At 30.9% G+C, this 22,444-nt stretch overlaps 1 protein-coding gene across 24 annotated transcripts in view; it reads left to right on the top strand.

The window, feature by feature from the left end:
- The window catches only part of LOC125059248 (mucin-3A-like), a 78,223-nt gene that overhangs the window by 2,735 nt on the left and 53,044 nt on the right, over nt 1-22,444 (top strand). For all 24 annotated transcript variants that reach the window (XM_047663576.1, XM_047663578.1, XM_047663577.1 and 21 more), the window contains exon 3: nt 13,677-13,757. In XM_047663576.1, coding sequence (XP_047519532.1) covers nt 13,683-13,757 — 75 coding nt within the window. In that variant the 5' untranslated portion in view covers nt 13,677-13,682. The remainder of the gene's footprint in view (nt 1-13,676; nt 13,758-22,444) is intronic.

Raw genomic sequence — 22,444 nt, 5'->3', positions numbered from 1 at the left:
AATTATGATAACATCGAAACTTACAAACTACTACTTACTAAATTACACAATTTTAAATATCTAATATTTAATCAATTATTTCGCTCCAATTATCTGTAACTTCAAATTACTCTATTGTACCGCAAGTGCTCTTCCCCTCAATTGTGTAACGTTATTCCTCTAATAGGTAGTCTGAGTAAGGTCTGTTTCAGTAGTTGAATTATTTAAATTACCTTTTTAGATGATTTTAAATATACATATGAACCCAAGTTTCACGTTAAACATGAAAAACGAGTAAAAACGTTAATTTAAATTTAAAGAGTTTTCTCTTAAACCAAAATCTTACATTCCAAAGCTAAGTGTGCATGGAGATAATATATGTTACGTGTTTCATGTAATTCAGTATGTGTTCAAGCAGGTGTAACGAGATGTCGCGTCTGTTCTGACTCACTGAAGCAAACAGCTAGCGAAATCTTTACTTTTCGTCAATTACGCGACAAAGAGAGTGAATGTGGTTTACGTTTGACATTATTTAGTTGTTATACTAATTAGAAATCTTTGATTATTTATCTGTCTGGAGGTCTTGCCCTCAGAAACCATCCGTTCCTTTGCTCATTTTTATTTTGTAGACAGCCTTCTGTATGATACATATCGTCGATTCTTGGATTTGAGACATGCCGGTTTTTCTCACGATGTTTTCCTTCACCGTACGATTACCGCAGAGTGCTGGGCACATACACCGAAGTTCTACATTGATCCGGGGCCGGGGATCGCACCTACAGTCTACGGGATGAGAGTCGTACGCTTACCCGAATCAAAGAGCAGTGTTAGCCTAGTCCAACACTGCTGTTTGATTACTAAACTTTTAAATAAAACTTCTTTATTACACTATTTAGCTTTACAGAATTCATGCAGAGTCAAAGAATCTATCGCTGACGAATAAATTCAGGTTTATATTCGTTAAATATATCTTTTTTAATCTTAAAATTTATATTGTATATAGGTTAATATGCAAATTTCAACAGTAACGTAAATTAAGAATCTCATACAATATAATCAAATGGGTTATACCTATAGAGTAGTATAGAAGCCTTATTAACTGAAATGGCCCAGGCGTTGCACCATTGACGCTACATATATTGATATTAAAGTTGGATGTCAGGTCTAATCAACCTTAAAATATCAAAGTGTTTTTACCATTCTATCTCATATTTTTATTTTCACATCATGCGAGTAAACAGCCTATTTTGATCACGTACAAACATTGTTTTTAATTAACACAAGTCATCTTAAGTCTTAATACAATTGATATCGGACGCAGCGCAGTTTAAAATGTATTTTACATATGACACAAATTCAAACAATAGAAATTTTTATCGTCCTTTTGTCAGCCACCGCAATCCATATCTGGAATACGTGATTCAATTTCTACAGACCACAAAATGTTACGTAGTATTCTCATTGTTTACCATACAAAACTTTATAAAGAAAAAATAGAGGTAATAGGTGAAAGAAAGCTAGCGTAACCCGACGCTTTCATCTGTGAGGTAAAAAGTCGCAAATATAACAAGGAATCCTTTTTTATCAATATGATATATTTACTTGGCCAAATAAGGTTTGCTCCGTAATTGTATGAAATCCTAATACAAAACATTATAACAAAATTGTTTTTAAACAGTGAGATTTTCATATATTATGTTCACTGTTCAGGTTTACTACTAAACTTAAGTCATAGATTTTGAATGAAGATAACATAATATGTTTCTCACAGAAAATTCTTTGCCATAGACATTGGCCATTCCGTCAATATTTAGATTTTATACTTTTATCTACAACATGATGACTGAGAACTTATTTCTACGAATTGAATAAAAGTAAAAATGTAAAGCATTCTCACGTTAAAAGACGATACATAACTAAAGAGCAGTGAAAGTGACGTCCTTTTAAAGATTTAGTTATACAACTTAAGTCATCAACCTTTGTGCAAATTTGTTTGTAAAAAATTTCGTAAGTCCTATGAAGATCACACAGAATGATGAACATATTTGACTGTTTTAGACACATGTTTAAATAAATACCTACCAAATACTAATTAATTCTTAGTAACTAGTATTCTAACTGACGCGAAAATGGAAGCCGATTGAGTTGAAGTGTTGAGTTGTTGTTGGTTATTTTTTTTTTATTTAGTTATTAAGTTTACGACATCACACACAGTACGTAATCTACTAATTATTGTACAAAATCTTACATCTAAAATGTGTGACAATTAACGTAAACATAAGATTCACAAAAAAAAAATTGAAATTTAAAAAATGCAATCAAAACATATAATACAAGCACACAACAAAATAGAATAAAATTATAGAATTTTGTTGGCACTTAAAGCAGAAAAAATCATCAACAATCAGAATGGTATTAATTCGTTATAAAATGTTTTATTTGTTTATTCACAAAATGACATGTGAGTGATAAGGGTTAGATTAAACATCCAATATTCGATTATGATTATATGCAAATGCACTTTGACTATAAAAAAAAAATTGCAACCTTTCGGGCTTTCTAAATCTCCAATGTTCTTTAAAAATAACATCTTTATCAGTATTCACATTTAATGCAACACCGGTGTTTGGTAAGCTTTTAATGTTAAGTAAATACTTTGCGCACGTTGATGTCTTTTCTACGCAGCTACGATTTCGTCAGAACTCCAGTTATTCAATTTAACGTGATGATGTTACAAAATGGCTTTAAATGAGATAGACTAGTACGTGTCTTAGGGTATGTGTAATATGTTTAAAATTGTATTAAACGTATATTTGTGGGGTATGTTAATAACTTTGGTAATGGCAAATGTTAAATAAAAAATTAAATAGTAATCAATTGGTGTCTGACGCACACTTTTAATTCAATCGAAGACATCCCGGTTACCTCACGAAGTTTCATTCGCCGTACCATGTGAAAATATTGCGCATTTATTAAGATACTCCATTGAATTCGAATGCGCGTCCCCATGCTAGTAAGTCATGTTATTCTGCTTTAAAAAAAAAAGATATATAATTTAATATTCAGGCCGAGCTACGCTCGCCAAAACAGCCCGAGCTGAGCTAAAAAGGGACTTAAGGCCAACAACGAGATTCCAAAAAAAAAAAAATTTGGTTCGTACTAGTGCACATAATTCGACATTATATCGGTTGTGAGCTTAAGCAGCATACCTATCCACCAATAATGTTAACGACAGCAACATGTTTTAGATACAAAGATCGACGATGTACATACTTACCCATAAATAGTCATCAATAAAACGTATGAAGAGCGAGGAATTATAAAGGTTCGTAGTGTTATTGAAAAGAATAGATTAAACGCAGTTAAATATTCGCCAATTTTAATTTATATCAAAATGTAGGTCAAGTTGACTGCATTTGCAACAGTTTAGAAAGTGGTTTGGTACCTGCTATGTGGAGTTTGGCACCAACTTATTTATATCTAGGGTGAAATATAAAACTAAAAAAATATTTCGATTTTAAATAATACTTATATTCAAAATTCGATTCTCAGCGAAACTATAATTATTTTAGGTTGTTTTGTTCGTCTTGGAATTGTTAACAGACGCTTTTAAACTTTAAAGATTTTGGTACTAAAATTATGATCTTATGAATATCCAAATAACAGATATCCTATACAGTTTTAATTATGTAATATACTTTAAACTTGTTAAGTATAAAATCTTAATATATATAAATTACGTGTCACGTTGTTTGTCCGCTATGGACTCCTAAACTACTGAAGCCATTTCAATCAAATTTGCACATCGTGTGCAGTTTGATCTAACTTAAAAGATAGGATAGCTTACATCTCAATTTATACCCGCAATATTATTTTATTGCAAATATTTGTTTATTATTTGATACAATTCTAACAGATGGCGCTGTGTAGAAAGTACCAACGTTTCACATAAGCTACAATTTAATGGCATAACCACCAAAAAAGCATGGTGGTCCCCATGACTGGTGTTCTCCTACCGTTTCCCTTGAATAGGTTACTACTATGTAATATAACTAAAACCTTAGCCACAGCAACGCTTGGCCGGTCTGCTAGTCTAATATAAAAACTAGCTGACATCAAATATGTACTGCATTATTCATATAAACATTTTTTAAAACGATTCCTACATTACTTTCCCAATTTGTTACTCGTATAAATCCTAAACTCATTTAATGCAAATGAAAAATGAAACATTGTAATTAAAGGCTTAAAATTGTTAAATATTTATACAATTACGTTTAAGTTAAAAAGTGCATAATTGTATTACGTTGTATTACGGGCGAAAGTGTCAATGAGTGTTGCTTTAGAAAGTTCGGTGAATTCCATCGTATGAAAATTGAAGAGTTATACAAATTATTAACAATTCAATTTATTTGAGTTCATTTTAATGTTTTATATTCATAATCGACCTTTATGCAAATCTACTAATATTTCTTTTTTTCTTATAATTTGCATATTTAACAATTTTATTACTATTTAATTTAACAGTTTTATAATTTTAAATTTAATTTAAATAATTGAATATATTATAGTCACGTTTAAGTCTGTTATAGGTGTTTTTCAATGATTAGTAGAATTTTCAATTACAAACTGTAGAGCCAACGTTTTTTCTCTACCGATGTGCTTTTTGGCAGTCCTTTGAATTTACACTATGAGGCTTGATTCACCGTTTAATTATAGAATACACAAAGTTTGATTATATTTATAATTCACGTAAAGTCAGTTATTAAAAATAATAATTTTTTATAGATCTAAGAGGAATTAATCTCTGAAACACTATTTTTCGCGGTTTTGGCCTTTTTTGATTTGACTAATCCTGTTATCAACACTTTTGTATATTAATAAACAATTAGTTCGTTATAACTAATATTAAAACTAGGACTGTGATCTAGTAAACGTTTTGAGTGCAAGCCCAAACACGCAACGATCGAAAGTGGAGTATAGCGTGATTAATGACTATAAGACAAATTGATGTGCAAACATACATAACTCTTGTAACATGTGTGATGTAAATAATTTAATCTATTAATATTACAATATATTATTCTCGCTTACAAAAATACTAAGCATCTGTGGGAATATTTAAATCTATGTACGGGAATGTAAACATTTCTATATTCATGATAATGTTTCTGAAACTTTACTTCGTTACAGTGATCTGTTGCCTCCCAGATGTGGACACATTTTGACAGCTTTTAAACTAACATGAAAACTTAAATAAGAATGGTTTCCGTCCGTTTTAAATTAGATGAAATACAATTGTATTCTTAATTTGAAGAGGAACAGCATACACTATTTTTTTTAATGGCTCTGGCACGATTTGCGCATTAGCCAGCGTCAAGTGTAGGATATTTTATAATTTGTGCTTGTCTTTAGAAATTCGACCGTGTCCTCCATGTTCGGTTTAAGCACTTGCCCGGTACCGCACAACCCTCCCAAAGGCTGAGAACAAATTTAAATTAAAACTTGCCCTCGAACCGGGAATCGAACCCGGTACCCCTCACCTAGCTGCCACTTAATAAGACCGCTAGGCTATGAGGCCCCCTATACACTATTTACAAACTGGGATTTGTGTGAACTGTGACAAAGATAAAAAAATTACAAAACAAGTAGGTTGTGGACACAGATAAAAATTACATTATAAAACATGTCATTAGTATATAGTAAGCAGTAGTAAGCAATAGTAAGCAGTTATATGTAAGCAATATTCAATTTGCATGTAATTATCAGCTAACACATCACTGCTAATTTCATAATGACAGTCTAAATAACGCTGTTACAATAACTTCATAATTACTATTATGCCATATTATGTGAAAATACGACTGCTCTGCTAAATTTTGAGCTGTTACTGACGTGAACAGTTTTTGTAATATCTTACTTCGTCAAATTTTATTTTATTTACAAAAGCTTGCCAACGCTCGGCACTTAGAAACATTGGTAAAGGAAAAAATACAAGTTTTACTGACATTTAGGCAAAGATCACGAAAAGAGAAAAAAAACTCGATTCAATTAGAATAAGGAAAATTTATTTCCTTAAGTGTGTGTTGATATTGTGTTAATTGAGCATTCTGACTAACGAGCTAGGTCTGGATAGCTCGTTATTCAGAATGCTCAATATGGGTATCCATGGGCTTTGGCCAAAACCTTCTTCCAAATATCATTACACATAATCTAATTACATTTCAAACGATACATGAAAGTTAACACTAATTACAAATAATTACTGTAATATTATGCTGTATATAATGAATACAGACAAATAATTTAAAATCATTGGTGTTGCTCTTAAAAACTTTATTTCTCGTAATAATGAACGATTTTCATACTATTTTACTTTATTATACAAAAACTAACGAAACGCACATAAACTTATACCATTAAAATATTTATATAGTATCAAAAGTTTATGCAACGTCTTTTATCTCGTTAGCATTTCATGCATTAATGCCTAGTCATCAAATTAAAAGCTGATTATCTCATTTGACGGCGACATTTAAGAGCTTTTACGAAGGCTGAACACATACAAACGCCACGCACACATACAAACATTGTTCTAGATATAAACGTTATTTATTGATTACAAGTGAATGGTAAGAGGAAGTTGATAACACTTATAAGTTGTTTTTCATGTTGCAAAACTTAAAACTCGATTGGGATTCAAAGAATGTAATGTTTCTAGAAAAAACTTATTCTTTTATTTGACGGAGTAGGGGATTTTAAAAATAACTCGCCTAGCCGTCGATTGAAATAAAGCAATTATACAAATAATTATTGTAAAAATGAAAACAGATGTCTTTTGTCCAAAAAAATAAGTAATAGTAACCTAAATAGTATATAAAAGCATTTGTGAAGCTTGCGTGAGCAAAATTATTAAGAAACATTCACGAAACACATTTTCGTTCATTACTCATTTAATAATAATTATTTATTATTATAAGTAACTAGCTGGCCTGGCGAACATCGTACCGCCTAACAGTCGATTCTTTATTTTTTTTAATACTTTTTCTGCTATTCGGGACACCGGTCTAGCTAGTAAGATAAAAAAAAGAAAGTTGATAATACCACAAATACATTATGTCAAAAAATAAAAATTTACCTTCCCGGAACCCCTCCACTAACACTTGAACTTTATGATATGGTGTTAAAGTTCAAATTGCCTTTAAATATTATTACGAATATTTTGTATGGGAATATAAGAAAGGTTTGTTTTTAGACTTTTTCACTCAATTTTCGTACTTCAAGGAATATTATAAAAAAGAATCAGACAAATCGGTCAAGCCGTTTTCATGTTATGTCGTGACAACGGAAAACGGGTTTCATTTATATATATATATATATATATATATATATATACTACTAGCTGGCCTGGCGAACATAGTACCGCCTAACAGTCGATTCTTTTTTTTTTTTTAATACTTGTTCTGCTATTCGGGACACCGGTCTAGCTAAGATAAAAAAAAGAAAGTTGATAAGACAACAAATACATTATGTCAAAAATAAAAATTTACCTTCCCGGAACCCCTCCACTAACACTTGAACTTTATGATATGGTATTAAAGTTCAAATTGACTTTTAATATTATTACGAATATTATGTATGAGAATATAGAAAAGTGTTGTTTTTAGACTTTTTCACTCAATTTTTTTAATTTTTCTTTCCGTAAGAACCATCCTCGTACTTCAAAGAATATTATAAAAAAAGAATTGACCAAATCGGTAGAGCCGTTTTCATGTTATGTCGTGACAACGGAAAACGGGTTTCATTTTTATATATATAGATATATAGATATACAAGTTTTAGCATCTTTCAGTATTCTTACTTTTATCACGTGTATCACGGAAATTATTCCGATGTTGACATGTTTTAAAATAAAATTTAAAACAAATAAAATACTACAAAATGTTATCTCCACTTCTTATGTTTTTAAATAAAAAATTATTCGATTTTTTTTGATAAAAGATACAAACAAAAGTTTTAATGTAGCAATCAAACAAACAATTGTATCTAAAGCGCTATAATTCTTTGTATGTAAATGCAATATATTCTAATACAATGTAGATACAGGTAGATCTTTGTCAGACAATAAACGGCTTTATCAACCTTGGAATTGATTTCACACTCAGCTAATAGGTTTAAAAAGGATCTGCAAAGACCTTAATCTAGATTTTTCAATTAACAATGAAGACATGTTGTAAAAGTACACGCATTTAAAATAAGTTCGTATTTGCTTCAAGGTTTGACAATTCATTTTGCGTAAAACAAACTTTACCGTGAATAATCTAAATAAACAAGGCATGTTAAAGAAACTACTTTTATCATTTTGTAAAACGTTATGGTGGCTGTACACACTCGTCGAGACACCCCGAGACAGGCCGAGTGCGAGAGTGTACAGTAGAGCTCTCGTCTCGCCTTGCTTCCTCGCAGTTGGTCTCGCCTCTCTCGGTCGCCTGTCGGTTTTTTGCGCACGAGTCAAAGGGTCTCGCGAGTAAAACGAGAGCGACCTGTACACACTCGTTCAATCATTAAATTTTGGATAATATTAAAACTTTATGATCCTAATTACCAATTTCTGTTGCGGTGTATAGTGACCATCTTCTTTTTCGCCATGGCTTCGTATTTTTTTAATGGTTAACGTGAAGAAAATTATAATAACTCATTGCACAAAGACAAACAGCAGCAGCGGTTGCCACGTCCATTATTAACGGTGTTTTAAATACAATTAACGTAACGAGTGTGTACAGGCTGCGCTCTTCTCTCGGTCCTCTCGGTCGAGACTCCCGGCGAGAAGCTCTCGCCGAATGTGTACAGCCACCATTACGATGCGGGGCGGGGATTGAATTACGCGTTATTGTTAATATTTTTTTCGACTTTCCAGTACTTTACACCACATCATGGTAACTTTTAGATATAAAGAGTCACTAGGTGGTCACGAAACGTTTTACTATTGGGTACAGAAAAACGTTACGGCGCGTCACATGGGGGGGGGGGTCAATAATCAATATCAAGTATTGATAATTGATATTTTTATTACTCCCTTACACCATGTTCTTCTGAATAAGCCACCGTTTCAGTGGAAAGCTTTTGTCTGTTACTCACAATTTCTAATATCCAATACAACCTTGTGCACCAGCCTTGTAACCTTAATGTATCAGCATAATTGACTTATCCTAAGATAAGGTCATTCTAACTGATCGTTTTAGATAAGATTGACGCCAACGGATATTTACAATCTGAAAAGTGGATGCTTTTCATCAAAATGCAATTTAAACTTTAGTTATTCTGTAGCTTTTAAAACGGCGAGTAGTGATTTTCGTTTAGGTATGTTTTGTGTTTAAAATTATTTTGACATTAATTATCTAATGTCACTTGCATGTGGTCAATATTGCGAAATTCTCAAATCAATTGCTCACATTTTGATAGCCAAGATGGCTTGCGTACATATTTTCTCAAAATAAAATATAATTTTAGCTTTAAGTAGTTTTTAAAAATCCCTTCATCCTCTTTAAATTGTGGGAGTCTTCAGTTATAATGATAAGATGTAATCTGCGTAATATAAAAACTTAATCATTGTGTCGTGATCTTGTCGCATGCTGACGATGTGCGTTTTGACCATGGTGCGTGACCCGTTGCTTATTAGACATCAACTCTAGGCATTCATAATTAAGTAATAATTATTATTATTATTATAACATACCATTGTGACTTTAATTTATTAGTATGGCATTGTTAGCTCCTTATTTTCTTATGACTAGAATTACTAAGTAAATTTTACTTATTAATTTTTCTTTTCGTCGTTCGGTTGGTAATCTATTTGACAATGATACGTAAAATGATTATTATTTATTCACATAATTCCATACAGTTTCAGTGATTAAAATTATTAAGAAAATATGCTAGACCGTTTATTAAAATTCAATTTTACATTAAAATGCACGAAAATTTAAGTAAGTACCTTTCCGACGGCTTATTAATTAAATCTCGTTATAATGTAAAACTATATTCAATTAAATTAACATATATTTTATTAATTGATTTAGTACATGTAGCTAACAACATACTTATGCATAATTACTTATGTCTAATTTAAATTTAAAGTTTGACTAAGTGTTTTTTATAAAATCCCGACTCATTTAAGAAAACATTATTCAACCAAAATTAGTGCAGTAAAGTAATCGTTCTCGGGTGAGAGTAACAAGTATAATAAGGTATTTGTTACCGCTAATATTTCAAATTATGTAATGGCTTAAACAATTGAATGAATCTTTGTGGGAAATTTCTCATTCATTCATTTGTTTCAAGTTTAAAATACAAGTGCACTATCGTCTAAGGATTCTTGTGTTATGAAAGTAGCCTTCACAAAAATGTATAATTGAATGTTATTTATTTTCATTGGTAGACAATGTTTTCTGTTCTAAACGTTACACTTTTTGTTTAAAGCGTTGAAGCTCTTAGAAATGTTCTAAAATTTTAGGTTTGACATACGAAATCAAGGTCGCATAATATACACAGTTATTCTTAAAAAATTGGCTTAGAATATATACGAAAAGTAAGGTTTGAAGCATACTTTGCTTTTAATAAAAAATATTTTCAAGAGCACATATGACTTAATAACCAAGCCACGAAATAGGGGCAATTATAACTAGTTGAACCGACCCGTTTGCTTGTAAATGAAATTTGTTAACAGATTTTGAAAATGTAAACAATTGACTGTATTACAAAATTCATAACCGGTAAATATTAGGACATGTATCCTAGAAATTGGATGGGCAAATTTACCAATCGTGTTGCGCAGTGAACAATCAGAACGAAGCACATCACCTAGATGGCAAGGTGGATTGCACATTGCACTCACGCACACAAAACTGCACTTTTTTATACATGAGGATGTATATAAAGCGGACACTGGTATTAAAATATGTTGTTTGTTTACTTAAATGTTGTAAGAATAGATAAAACGTCAATTTTTGTAAAAGGTAGGAGCCGACACTGGACGCAAAGTATGACCGTATGAAAAATTTTTGATTTGCCGAATTCGTCGCGATATCTAGTGTCAAGTGTTAACATAACACAAAAAACATTAGCTAGCATTTAAAGGCAGCCTTGCGATTCTGTAACTCACTTTACGAACTCACACAGCTTAATGAGGGAGCTTGTAGATTATTGTTTATCAGAATGCCAAATCGTAAAATGACTGCTTTACGACTGATTAGAGCGCGACCGCCGCTGCGAAAACCGCTGTGTAAGTTCGAATAGTGAGTTACAGAATCGCAAGGCAGGACAGAAAGAGTCACACGCTTAATCCCTACATTGCTCTATATTGAAACATAACTTTTGCATGTTTAGTTTTTCTATTCGTTGATTCTCTTTAAACCGTTCGTTAATTATATAAATTCGTTTACACGTTCAGCGCTTTCACTACTTTCATTCTCAACGCTATAATTAGTACCGTTTACATGTGTCAAATGTTATATAATATCAAGTTCAAACGATTCAATAAATATTTAATGAATATTTATTACACGATTAGGAATATTCACTTCTTTAATAGATTCACGGCCATGATCATAACACTCAATCTATCGATTTAATGTTATGTTAATTTAAGATAAAGAAATACAGTTTATTACAAAGATATTTTGAGTTTGAGTTTGAGTTTGAGCAAGTGTGTAATTTACTTTTTAAGCAAGGAACATTACAAAAATGTCTGTGTACGTGTATACTCGTATATCATAAACTTGTAAAAGTCAGTCTAGCTAATAGACAAACACCTTATATTTTCTTTAGTCAAATGAAATTTATGGTCTAAATTGTATATTGTAATTGGGTTCAAAACTGTACAAAGTAACTTTTGTAATAACTTTCACAGATCACTGATTTATGCCAATACGCAAGAATCGTTGATGGAAAATTCTTTTAGAATTCATTGCAAAAGCAATTATAGAATAGCTTAAAACGACTACTTCGTCTGCGAATGAGTGTATTTAACGTAGTTCATGTTTTTATTATATCAGCTATCTATTAAAATATTGAATAAAGTCGCGAAACCGCGGTAAAAACTCTTTTTCAAAATTATGATTTTGCAAATTGTGTTACTTATTACCGGCTACGTAAAAATTGAAACCACTACTTGGTTAGGGTCCTAAGGGCATGTGCAGATGGCCACAACAACCGCTGCGTGCATGTGCACTAACCTTTAGGTCAGCCTGAGTTTCACCTGAGTGTTAGTAGGTATAAAGTATTTATTGACCCCGGATAAAAAAAATACTTTACAAGTAAACTTGCGTAGGAAACACTTTCGCATCTTATATCAAAAATAATATACCCCATACATTTATTATTCTAAATTACTCTAACAATATTATCGTGTTAATGACAAACATTAATTAGTATGAGTACTGAGTAGTGTATAGCGAGTAATGACTGTGCGTGTGCACTTTCCCTGGCCATTGACCATTGCAAATTAGTATTATTATTATTGTCAGAAGGTAATTTGCATGCCTTTATCTTCCAATGAATAATTAGACAGTTTGATTATCTCAATGGCTATTGTTTGTAATATTTATTGTATGGTTCTTTGTACAACTGTAGATATTAAATTTAATGCCTTAATATAATTCTTACGTTTAAAATGTACTTTTTTTTCTTATAGAATAACGGAGATTTGGTTTGTTAAGCCTTTATTTATACAAAACTTAAAAAAATGAAGTGAAGTGAATGAAGTTGAACTGTTTTTAAGTACCTAATGTATAATATAAAAATATATGTAATTATATAACTCCTCTCTTTTTTATCAACTAAGTAAAAACCAATTAAATAAAAATCTTATTTATTAGTAAATTTGTGAGTCATATCTTGAATAAACAAACAATTATGTAATCTTTAAAATATCGCGAAAGCTCAAGGTTGTGATATTCAGAACGGAAATCCAATAAAGGGTTAGTTTTTTTCTTAATCAGACCATACTTGCTGTAGAGAATAAAAATAATTATTTAATTAATCTTAAATTAACACGTGCGTAAAATATGGATTGGTCGTGTAAAAAGGCTATCTAAAATAAATAATACTTATATTATAGATGAGAGATCCTGATTATCAATCTCAGTAATAAATAAACTTTATTATATGATCGATAGAGTTTTTTGTTATTAAATAATCCACGCAACGTTTATGGATTTTGTATTTGTTTTACGGTCATTTTTCTTTTATAGGCAATTATTTTTCTTACAATATTTTGTTTCACTGACATAAAGAGAAAAATCTGTCAGCCGATGCTTGTACAGGCTAAAACTCAGTGACGTAAAAATAGGGTGGCAGGGCTGGCAAAATGCCACGGGCCCCCGAACCAAGAGGGCCCCTGCCCAAGAGATATTATGTTCTATGGATGTGAACTCTCTAATACGCATTGGGCTAGCGCGGGGACTATAGACAATTCCCTCTCGCCTAAGAGGCCTATGGCCATTAGTCGGACATATACAACGTGTAATTGAGTACGCTGAAAATCTCGAAGTTTATTAAAATTAAACTGAGTGAAACGATTTTTACTAATAGGGCCCCATCAAAAGAATTTGCCACGGGCCCCAGGTGGTATAGTTACGCCACTGCTAAAACTGCTAATTTAGTAGATATGTCGGTGTAAAGAGTTATTTTTTTTGCAGTAAACGATGCGGGCCGGCGTGTGGTGCGGCGTTGCGGTAACGCTGCTTTTCGTAGCTACCGATGCCATCAGGACTGTTCAGGTATATAAAATAAGATTTATCTTAGAGTACAAAACGTACTATTTATTTAACATATATATTTCATATGTTATAAATTATATTTGAAAGTCTCCAGGACCTTACTTAAACCTTCATTATTACTAGATTTTGATCATAACAATTTTACCATTGTTATGCCTATTTGTTAGTGATAAAATCGTGCTTGAAATTATTAGTAATATCAGATTGTCACATGACCTTGGTAGTTAAATGGTTATTAATCGTGTCCGTTAGAGTTTATAAGCTACTGAAAGTTTAAAAGACAAACTGTATTTTATTACACCAGCAATAAGTTACAAAAAAAAATAGGCCTAAAGTTGTGAAATTTGTGAAAAAAAAATTTCGATGCAATTTGGACTCTGTTACCAGTGTATTAGAGGCACGATTCTGTCATATACTCTTTATTTTGCTTTTTTAACCCAAACATAACAAACTTGCGAGTCTTCTGGCGGCGCGAGTGCCCATGGGAGGCGGTATCACTTTACATCGAGTGAGCGTTGGCCCTCTGTTCTGTAAAAAAGACAATGTATGTCTAACAGATGTTCCAAATTAATGATGTTTTCCGTTCATAATTTTTTTATAATTATTATGTATTATATATAAAATTCTCGTGTCACAATGTTCGTTCCCATACTCCTCCGAAACGGCTTGACCGATTCTTATGAATTTTTTTATGCATATTCACTATGTCTGAGAATCGGCTACTATCTATCTTTCAAACTCTTAAGTGATAAGGGGTCCACCCCAAAAAAAAATTGTTTTTATTTTTAGAATTTTTTTTCTGTTTTTATTTTCTTATGATATAGCATACAAAAATACATACAACCCTTAATTTTCATCTACCCTCTACGATCAACCACTATTTTATTTTGTTAGTTAAGAACTTATAACTTGAAATCTGAGGTTTATGTAGAGAAAAAACACCGAAAAACCTAAAAAGTTTTCATTCCGGAAAACCGAACAGTCTCTGGGGTAGCATAGCAAAATGTTCCATGGTATGTACTAAAAAGGTAGGCTAGGCATCAAGGAGAAAATAAGTTCGCGGGGGCAGTTAGTTGTTTTATAATATACTAGCTGGCCTGGCGAACATCGTACCGCCTAACAGTCGATTCCTTATTTTTTTAAATACTTATTCTGCTATTCGGGACACCGGTCTAGCTAGTAAGATAAAAAAAAGAAAGTTGATAATACAACAAATACATTATGTCAAAAAATAAAAATTTACCTTCCCGAAACCCCTCCACTAACACTTGAACTTTATGATATGGTATTAAAGTTCAAATTGCCTTTAAATATTACTGCGAATGTTTTGTATGGGAATATAGAAAAGTGTTGTTTTTAGACTTTATCACTCATTTTTTTTAATTTTTCTCTCCGTAAGAACCATCCTCGTACTTCAAGGAATATTATAAAAAAAGAATCAGACAAATCGGTCAAGCCGTTTTCATGTTATGTCGTGACAACGGAAAACGGGTTTCATTTTTATATATATAGACTAGTGATTACTATAAATTTTACTGAACTAAAATTCATTCACACCTGACGTCATCCGTACGTATGGTTATAATATTCTTCGTATTCACAATATACCTAAATTTCAGTATTAGTTAATTAAATGATTACTTATTAATCAAAGTAATAATACATAGTGCTAAATCACTGAAATCATATTTTAGAAAGGATCGTGAAATAAGCCCCGTAGGTTAGGTATTACGATAAATAACAAATTGCACATCATAATGGCACTTTGCTTTTCACGTCTTGAGGTTTATAATAATGATAGTGTGTATTGTATAATGATATATAATGGCGTATACTTTAAAGATTACAACTAGCTTTATTCATGTTTAAAGTGTGCAAAGACAGAATATTTAGAGTCGACTCCCGTATGGCTGTTTATGATTTATTGTTAATTAATTTAATTATCTTAATCATAAATTTATTTATTATCTACCTGATTTTATAGATTATGTTAATCTAATTCGGTAAATTATACTTTAAAATTAAATAATATTGCTCCCGGCACATAATTTAGTCCATAAATATAAAGAAGTCGTTGTTATCTTGCTTTTGTGTTATGAAACTAGATTTTATTTGTTTGAAATTGAACCTAGGGTTCATATGACTAATCATAGTGCACACTGCACAGCCTGAGCCACGAAAGCAGAGTTGTATGTTTTGTTGTTTCACTCAAAGAAATATAATTTCTAAACAATTTGTCATAAACATAAATAAATTAAAATTAATAAATATAGAAATAATTTTTAAATCATCTTTATAAACAAACACGGTGTGTTATATAAAATTTAAATAAGAAATGAGGTTTTATTTGGAAAACGTAGGCTTTCGTTCATCTGTAGAAATAATTATAATAAGCCTTACTCTTGCAAGCCATTTTCTTAGAAAGTTCCATTTATATCACTCCATTAATTTTGTATGACAGTGTTGTTTTCTTGACTTGCGTTATATACCTTATCAAGTACATTGAAGATGGTCAAATAATACGTACGGTTACAAAACCCAAATTTGGTTCTCAGTAATACTCAATCAATTTGCTTTTAATTAATTCGACGCAAAGTTACAAATTGAGACTAATCTAAGGTATGACAGAAAAAAATACATAAAATAATTTTACTTTTCACACCTACTACTAGATACACTATGAGCTATTGCTACTATCAGTTTGTATGTCGGCTAGTCTCCAAAACTCAAAAGATGTTCATGCACGTATCTGATCCTGTCACCAAATTTGAATAATAATTATTTGTCAATTAATTATAGAAATATAATCATTGAAAGCCCTATTATTAAAACATTTTTCTCATATATATCAGTATAATTAACACATATAATATGTGTTAATTATACTGATCGATTTTCTTGTCATTCAGGCTAATCTCAATTCTCATGGTGATGTGTGCTAAGATTTATCAGAAAATGATCTACTAAATGAGTTCCTACACAAAAAGTATTATATCTTACGTAGAATACACCCTTCATTGGCTACTATTGTTTCGTTATTATTATTTATCAACGCTTTTAATTCATAATAAAAATACTTAATTAATAAAACAGACTGTGACGTCCATTGTCTCAGCCCTATTGTATTGTCAAATCGAACTTCCGTTTCAACAAAGCCTCTAACTTCAACCTTCAACGGGAATTAAACCTTATATACCATTGATAAAGTCTTATTATGGTAACATGATAATAACAATTTCCTAATAAAAGATTGGTTTATAGTTAAAGTTTTCTTAAATTTTTTAAATAATAATATAAACAAGTGCGAAATGTGTAAAACATATTCATTATAAACATAAAAACCCTTTTTATGTTTGGCTACGTCCTGTAACTTTTTAGACCAGGATTTCCCTACGTGGGTCCTATACCCCACAAGGGGGGGAAAAAATCGAAAAATTATTTGGAATAAAAAGAAATTAAATGTCACTTACTGTGTTTCGTTAACAATTTCCTAGTAATTTTTTTTTAACCCGGCCGTTAAGTTTCTTAAGCGAACAATTCAATTTTTTAATATTATGTAGTATGTTACATAGGGGTCATAAGAATTTTAGAAATCCTTCATAGAATTATTTTATATAGATAAAATTAAAGGGTAATTTATACTTTCCGTTTATACGTTTCCTTATTACAAGCAGTTTGAAGACCACATTAAATTTCTACATTCAATCTCAAACCTGTCTCAGAATCATCCTTTAATTTAGAAATATGTCTAGTCAGTAATATGTAATTTTGTTATGTAAATGTCATGTTATATAATACTGGTCTAGGTCTATTGGAACCAATTTCATCGCAGTGCCGCGTTTTTGCCTACGAATGGTCAATGCCAAAGTATAATTGGAATCTTCATAGTTTTTGTTTATTGCGTAAATTTGAATTGGGCTAATGGTTAGGTGAAGGAATTGAAACCAATTAAAGTAAGATTTTATTTAATAATTAGAGGTTTTGAATCATTATGTATTTAATTAAATTACATTTTTATTAATTATTTTATGAATTTATAATTTATATTTTTAAGTTGAACAGGTATTGGTTGTGGTAGGCTTAGCCTTTCAGTATAATATTAAGTAATTAGAAGAAATTATTTCCTGGGGTCAATTGGTTGCGCTTACAACTCTATTACATCAAATTACATACATTCCCTCAGCTTCAGTCTTGTATAATAAATTCATACAGCAAAACCAAAAAAAAGTGTCTATATTTCAAAAATTCATTTCACAATATTTCAAAAAAAAAAATCATTTTACAATTTTTTCAAAACTATTTTATTTTAGTTAAATGTTTTATGAGATTACAGTTTTTATTACCTATGTTACCTGTTAATAAAAACATTGATTGTTTCTTTTAACAATGTGGTCAATATTTTTAATACACGGAAAATCAGAGCATCTAACTTTGTGATGCAATAAAAATTACGTTCGATATTTATGTCATTCAACAACAATTTAACCGTAAACTGAGGTTAATTAATTACAGTTCTGTCAGTAATGGCCAGACTTTCACCTGCGGATACTTCATCCGGTCTCGTACTTAAATTGGCCCAGCAACTTTTTAATATAGATTAAAATTAAACTCTAAATGTGTATGTGCATATGAAAACAAAAAAATAAAAACAATTGAAACAGAAGAACAGTCAAGAAAAGAATAAAGTCAGCACAAATTATATACAAAAATGACAACGGAATGGTAAGATAAATAGACAATAACAAATTGATAGAATAATAGACTTAGGAGATTATTCATTAGACGACGAACAAAATTGTAATAATTATGATATCGAAAAGTCTATTTGGGCACGCACTTATCACCCTCGGCCTATGTATTTACATTTTAATACATAATCGACAAACATTTATATAGCATTAGAACGTATTATTTATCATTTAAATATATAATAATAAAGTATTCAACCTCAATTGTCTTTATTACTAGATATTAATTACAATAAAAATATCATTAGTACGAACAAATAATACTCTAGAAATATTTTTTAATTTTTTAGTGTAGTTAACATTCGTATCTCTTTTGCCTTAAGATACACAGGGTCTTCCCAAAGAAAAAAATGTTTAGGTATGTAAAATTATGAACGTAAATAAAGATTCGAAAGACTTATATTTATTACCAATACTAAAATTAAGAGTGTAGAACGTACAAGAAATGCCATTAGACTCTCCCAAATACATTTAAGGCAAGATTTTTGTAAAATTTAATGGTTGCCATTACATTTCACCAACCTGCATTGGAACGCCTCAGTTTGCTTTCTTGAACGTTTCCGTATACCAATAAATGACTTTCCCTGCACTATACTATATATTTTGTATTCATTGCACCTCGCATTAGTGGGCATAATATGAAAGTTGGAAAATTTATCTTTGTACTGTCGTAATAATCTTCCTTAAAAACGTTATCTTGTGTATAAAATGGTCATTAAATACTATAATCGTTATTATACTGTAGAAACAACTCACAACTTCACAACTGCAGTACGTAATACTGCAGTTGTGAATTTAAACGTAAGATTTTTTTTACAAATTAATGCGCTGCTTACAAACGCAGCCTTAATTATAATTTAACTAAACCGAATGTAAGTTCACTGAACTTATATGTAAATATAAATTTCTTATTCAAATATCTCAAGTGAGAACAAAAGCAGTATTTAATACAGAAATATATTCATTACATAAGAATTTAAAAATATAACTATAATATTCAAATGAAACTTACTAAGCCTAGAATCATCTACGCTCATTGTTAGGTAATGTTCAAAGTATGAACCTTACCCTTTGATAATAAATTGATCTCTAACTCTTTCTAATTCTTGTCTTTGATCCGTTTTTCTACACACATACACGGTCAGACCTGTGAACCAACCTCGAAAGGACAACAAGGTTTGGTCGGTCTCATCGTGATTATTTTCCTTCTCTGTATGAGAAAATATTTATAAAGTCGCAAAATCCATTATTGCTTAGCTGGGTTTCGAACAGACCACCAGGGCTTAGGAAAGCAATCTTATCTACGTTTCTTCCACAAAAAACTACGCGAAATATAGTTTTGATATAAACGAAAAATTTGCCCGATAAAAATGCTAAGTTAAAATGGCGTCTGGTATTCAGTGCGTGGAAGTAGCACATTTTTAAACTCATTTAGTATTAAAATTGCTATCATAATTACAGTTTTCGGCTTATGATGTATATTTATGAATTTTAATAGCGTTACTCTAATTGCCTTAAGCCTATATTGTATAAGCCACTCGTTGCTTTAAAACGTTTATTAAAACCTAATCATAAGAATCATTTATAGTATGTAAATTTGCTTAAACCTATGTAATAATATAAATAATAAAAGAAAATTAAAACCAATAGTTGCTTTAGTGTTTTATTGACATACATGGAAGGAGCGTTTTATTCCCGGACCAAAAGGACATTTTTATTGAATTATTTATCCTCCGCTGCATAGTCAACTCATTAAAATCAAATTAATAAATAAAATTGTTTAATCAAATTATGGAAATATGAAACTGTAATTTATTATTTTGGTTTTCTTACAAAATCAGCTATGATCTAAATTAGACAGCATCCATTAAAATATTAAATGATTACCACTCGAGATTTGGCTTCAAAATAGATAATCTAATTGATGCATTCGCAAGATGTGATATAATTCTTTAGTAATCATAACCTGATTCTTCTAGTCTAGAACCTGAAATTATATTTCATATAGCTTCCGCTTAAACTTAGATTTCAATAGCAAATGCATGACATAATAAACATGCAATAATGTTGTGATATTAGATGTTTGAAGAAATATGAAAGCGTTGCGAAGTAGACTAATCCTCGTTACTTCTTTTCAAAAATAGAAATAAACAATTAAAATCGATCATTTATAATAATACAAAAGCGTAATAACCCTATATGTGTCTTGGCCGCAGATGACCGTTTTGTGATCTTTTTTATTTCTAAAGACTAGTAGGTGATCAGAGTTCTGTATATTTACACATGACGTAGATTTTGGGTTTATGCCATATCGCAAGTCTTAATTGCGCACATAGAAAGAAATCTCAATTAATGCACAGCCGTGGTTTGAACGCACCTCGGTGTTGAGAGGCGCACGCTTAAGCCACTAGGCCAGAGTTCCCCAAACTTTTTTGTGTCGTAGACCCCTTGCTATGTTTTTCCGTGTTGGGTAGACCCCCTACTTACCTGATATTGATTTCCTGTATATTTCTAACTGTAGTGAAGTTTAGTGTTAAAAACTTAAAGTAAAAACACATGTTAATATTGTTAATTTATACATTTTTTAATTGAATTTAAATTAAAACTACTCAAAATAAAATTTTGCATCTGTTATGTATAATATACGTAGCATTAAATAAACATAAAATAAACTATAAATAAAATAACATAAGCAATAAGTCAATATAATGTATATGTTTTGATATTGTATGATGTAAGTAAATAGGTACTATCAGTGTATGTGTTGAGATCCACTATCGTGGACCCCCATTTTCATTTCATGGACCCCCAAATTTTGTTTTGCTGACGTAGACCCCTTGCAGGTTGTCATAGACCCCTAGGGGTCGATATAGACCACTTTGGGAATCACTGCACTAGGCCAACACTGCTCTCTTTCACTTGACATTTTTTTATTGGTATGCAATGGAAAATACGTTCGTGCAATCTTGGAAAACCCCGAGCGTATAAATTAAACCAATTCCTACTTGGGTTATTTTGTATAAGATATGATTACCTCGACATTTCGTAACTACAGGTAATCTTTTAACAACAAAGGTTATATTTTTAACAACACTCAATTGTAAATAGATAGTAAGTATTTCGCGAGATGTGTGACGTGGAGTTTAGAGATAGAAAAAGTCCCTGGACACAATGGCAGGGGAGTAGAAAAGGTATTATTTATATAAAAAAAAACAGATAGTAAGAAAACAAATAAACTTTAAATAAAAAGCGATACATAGTCGCAATAAGGCGATCCAAGCTACCCTTCCTGAATGAATCTTTCAATCTCTTTTCTTATTTTTACGTTGCTATTTCATATTTCGTCATCCAGTAGGTTGTGACTTTTACTCATACATTTTAAGCAAGCTGATCTACTAAGGCTTTATATTTAAGCAAACCTTTCCGTAGGTGGTAGGTATGGTTTATCACGCGTGCTTAAATCGGAATCTTATGTAGCAATTAACTGCATAATTGGTTTATTTAGTCCAATCGAATGACATTAAGCATATCCTTTCGTCCGTAGAAACCCAGTCGTGTGTCTAAACGATAACGATAAATGATATTAATTTAAGTTCTAAAGACCTTGGCTGGACACCGCTCACAGTATGACGCATACAGTTAATATCAGTTGTTACAGATAATAATCAATAGAATTATTCGATAGACTAAATGTGATTAAACAAGTGTAATTAATTTGCGTTTGAATAATTTTTGGTCGATTGATTTTTCTGTTTATGGTCATCTCTGGGCGATCGTTTTAACTATGGAAATACGTGTTCCAAATTTAAAAATTAAAATTATTTTGGTTTAAATTTCAAAACGTTACTACGTTTAAACTTAGTAATGTAAGAATGAGTTGAACTTTTCTGTTATTAAAAAAATATTGTTAACAAACACGGTAAAATAAAAGTAAAAAAA

This window comes from Pieris napi, chromosome 19 (assembly GCF_905475465.1).
Source record: "Pieris napi chromosome 19, ilPieNapi1.2, whole genome shotgun sequence".
Classification (NCBI taxonomy): domain Eukaryota; kingdom Metazoa; phylum Arthropoda; class Insecta; order Lepidoptera; family Pieridae; genus Pieris; species Pieris napi.
This window is presented reverse-complemented; position numbering and strand designations above follow the sequence as displayed.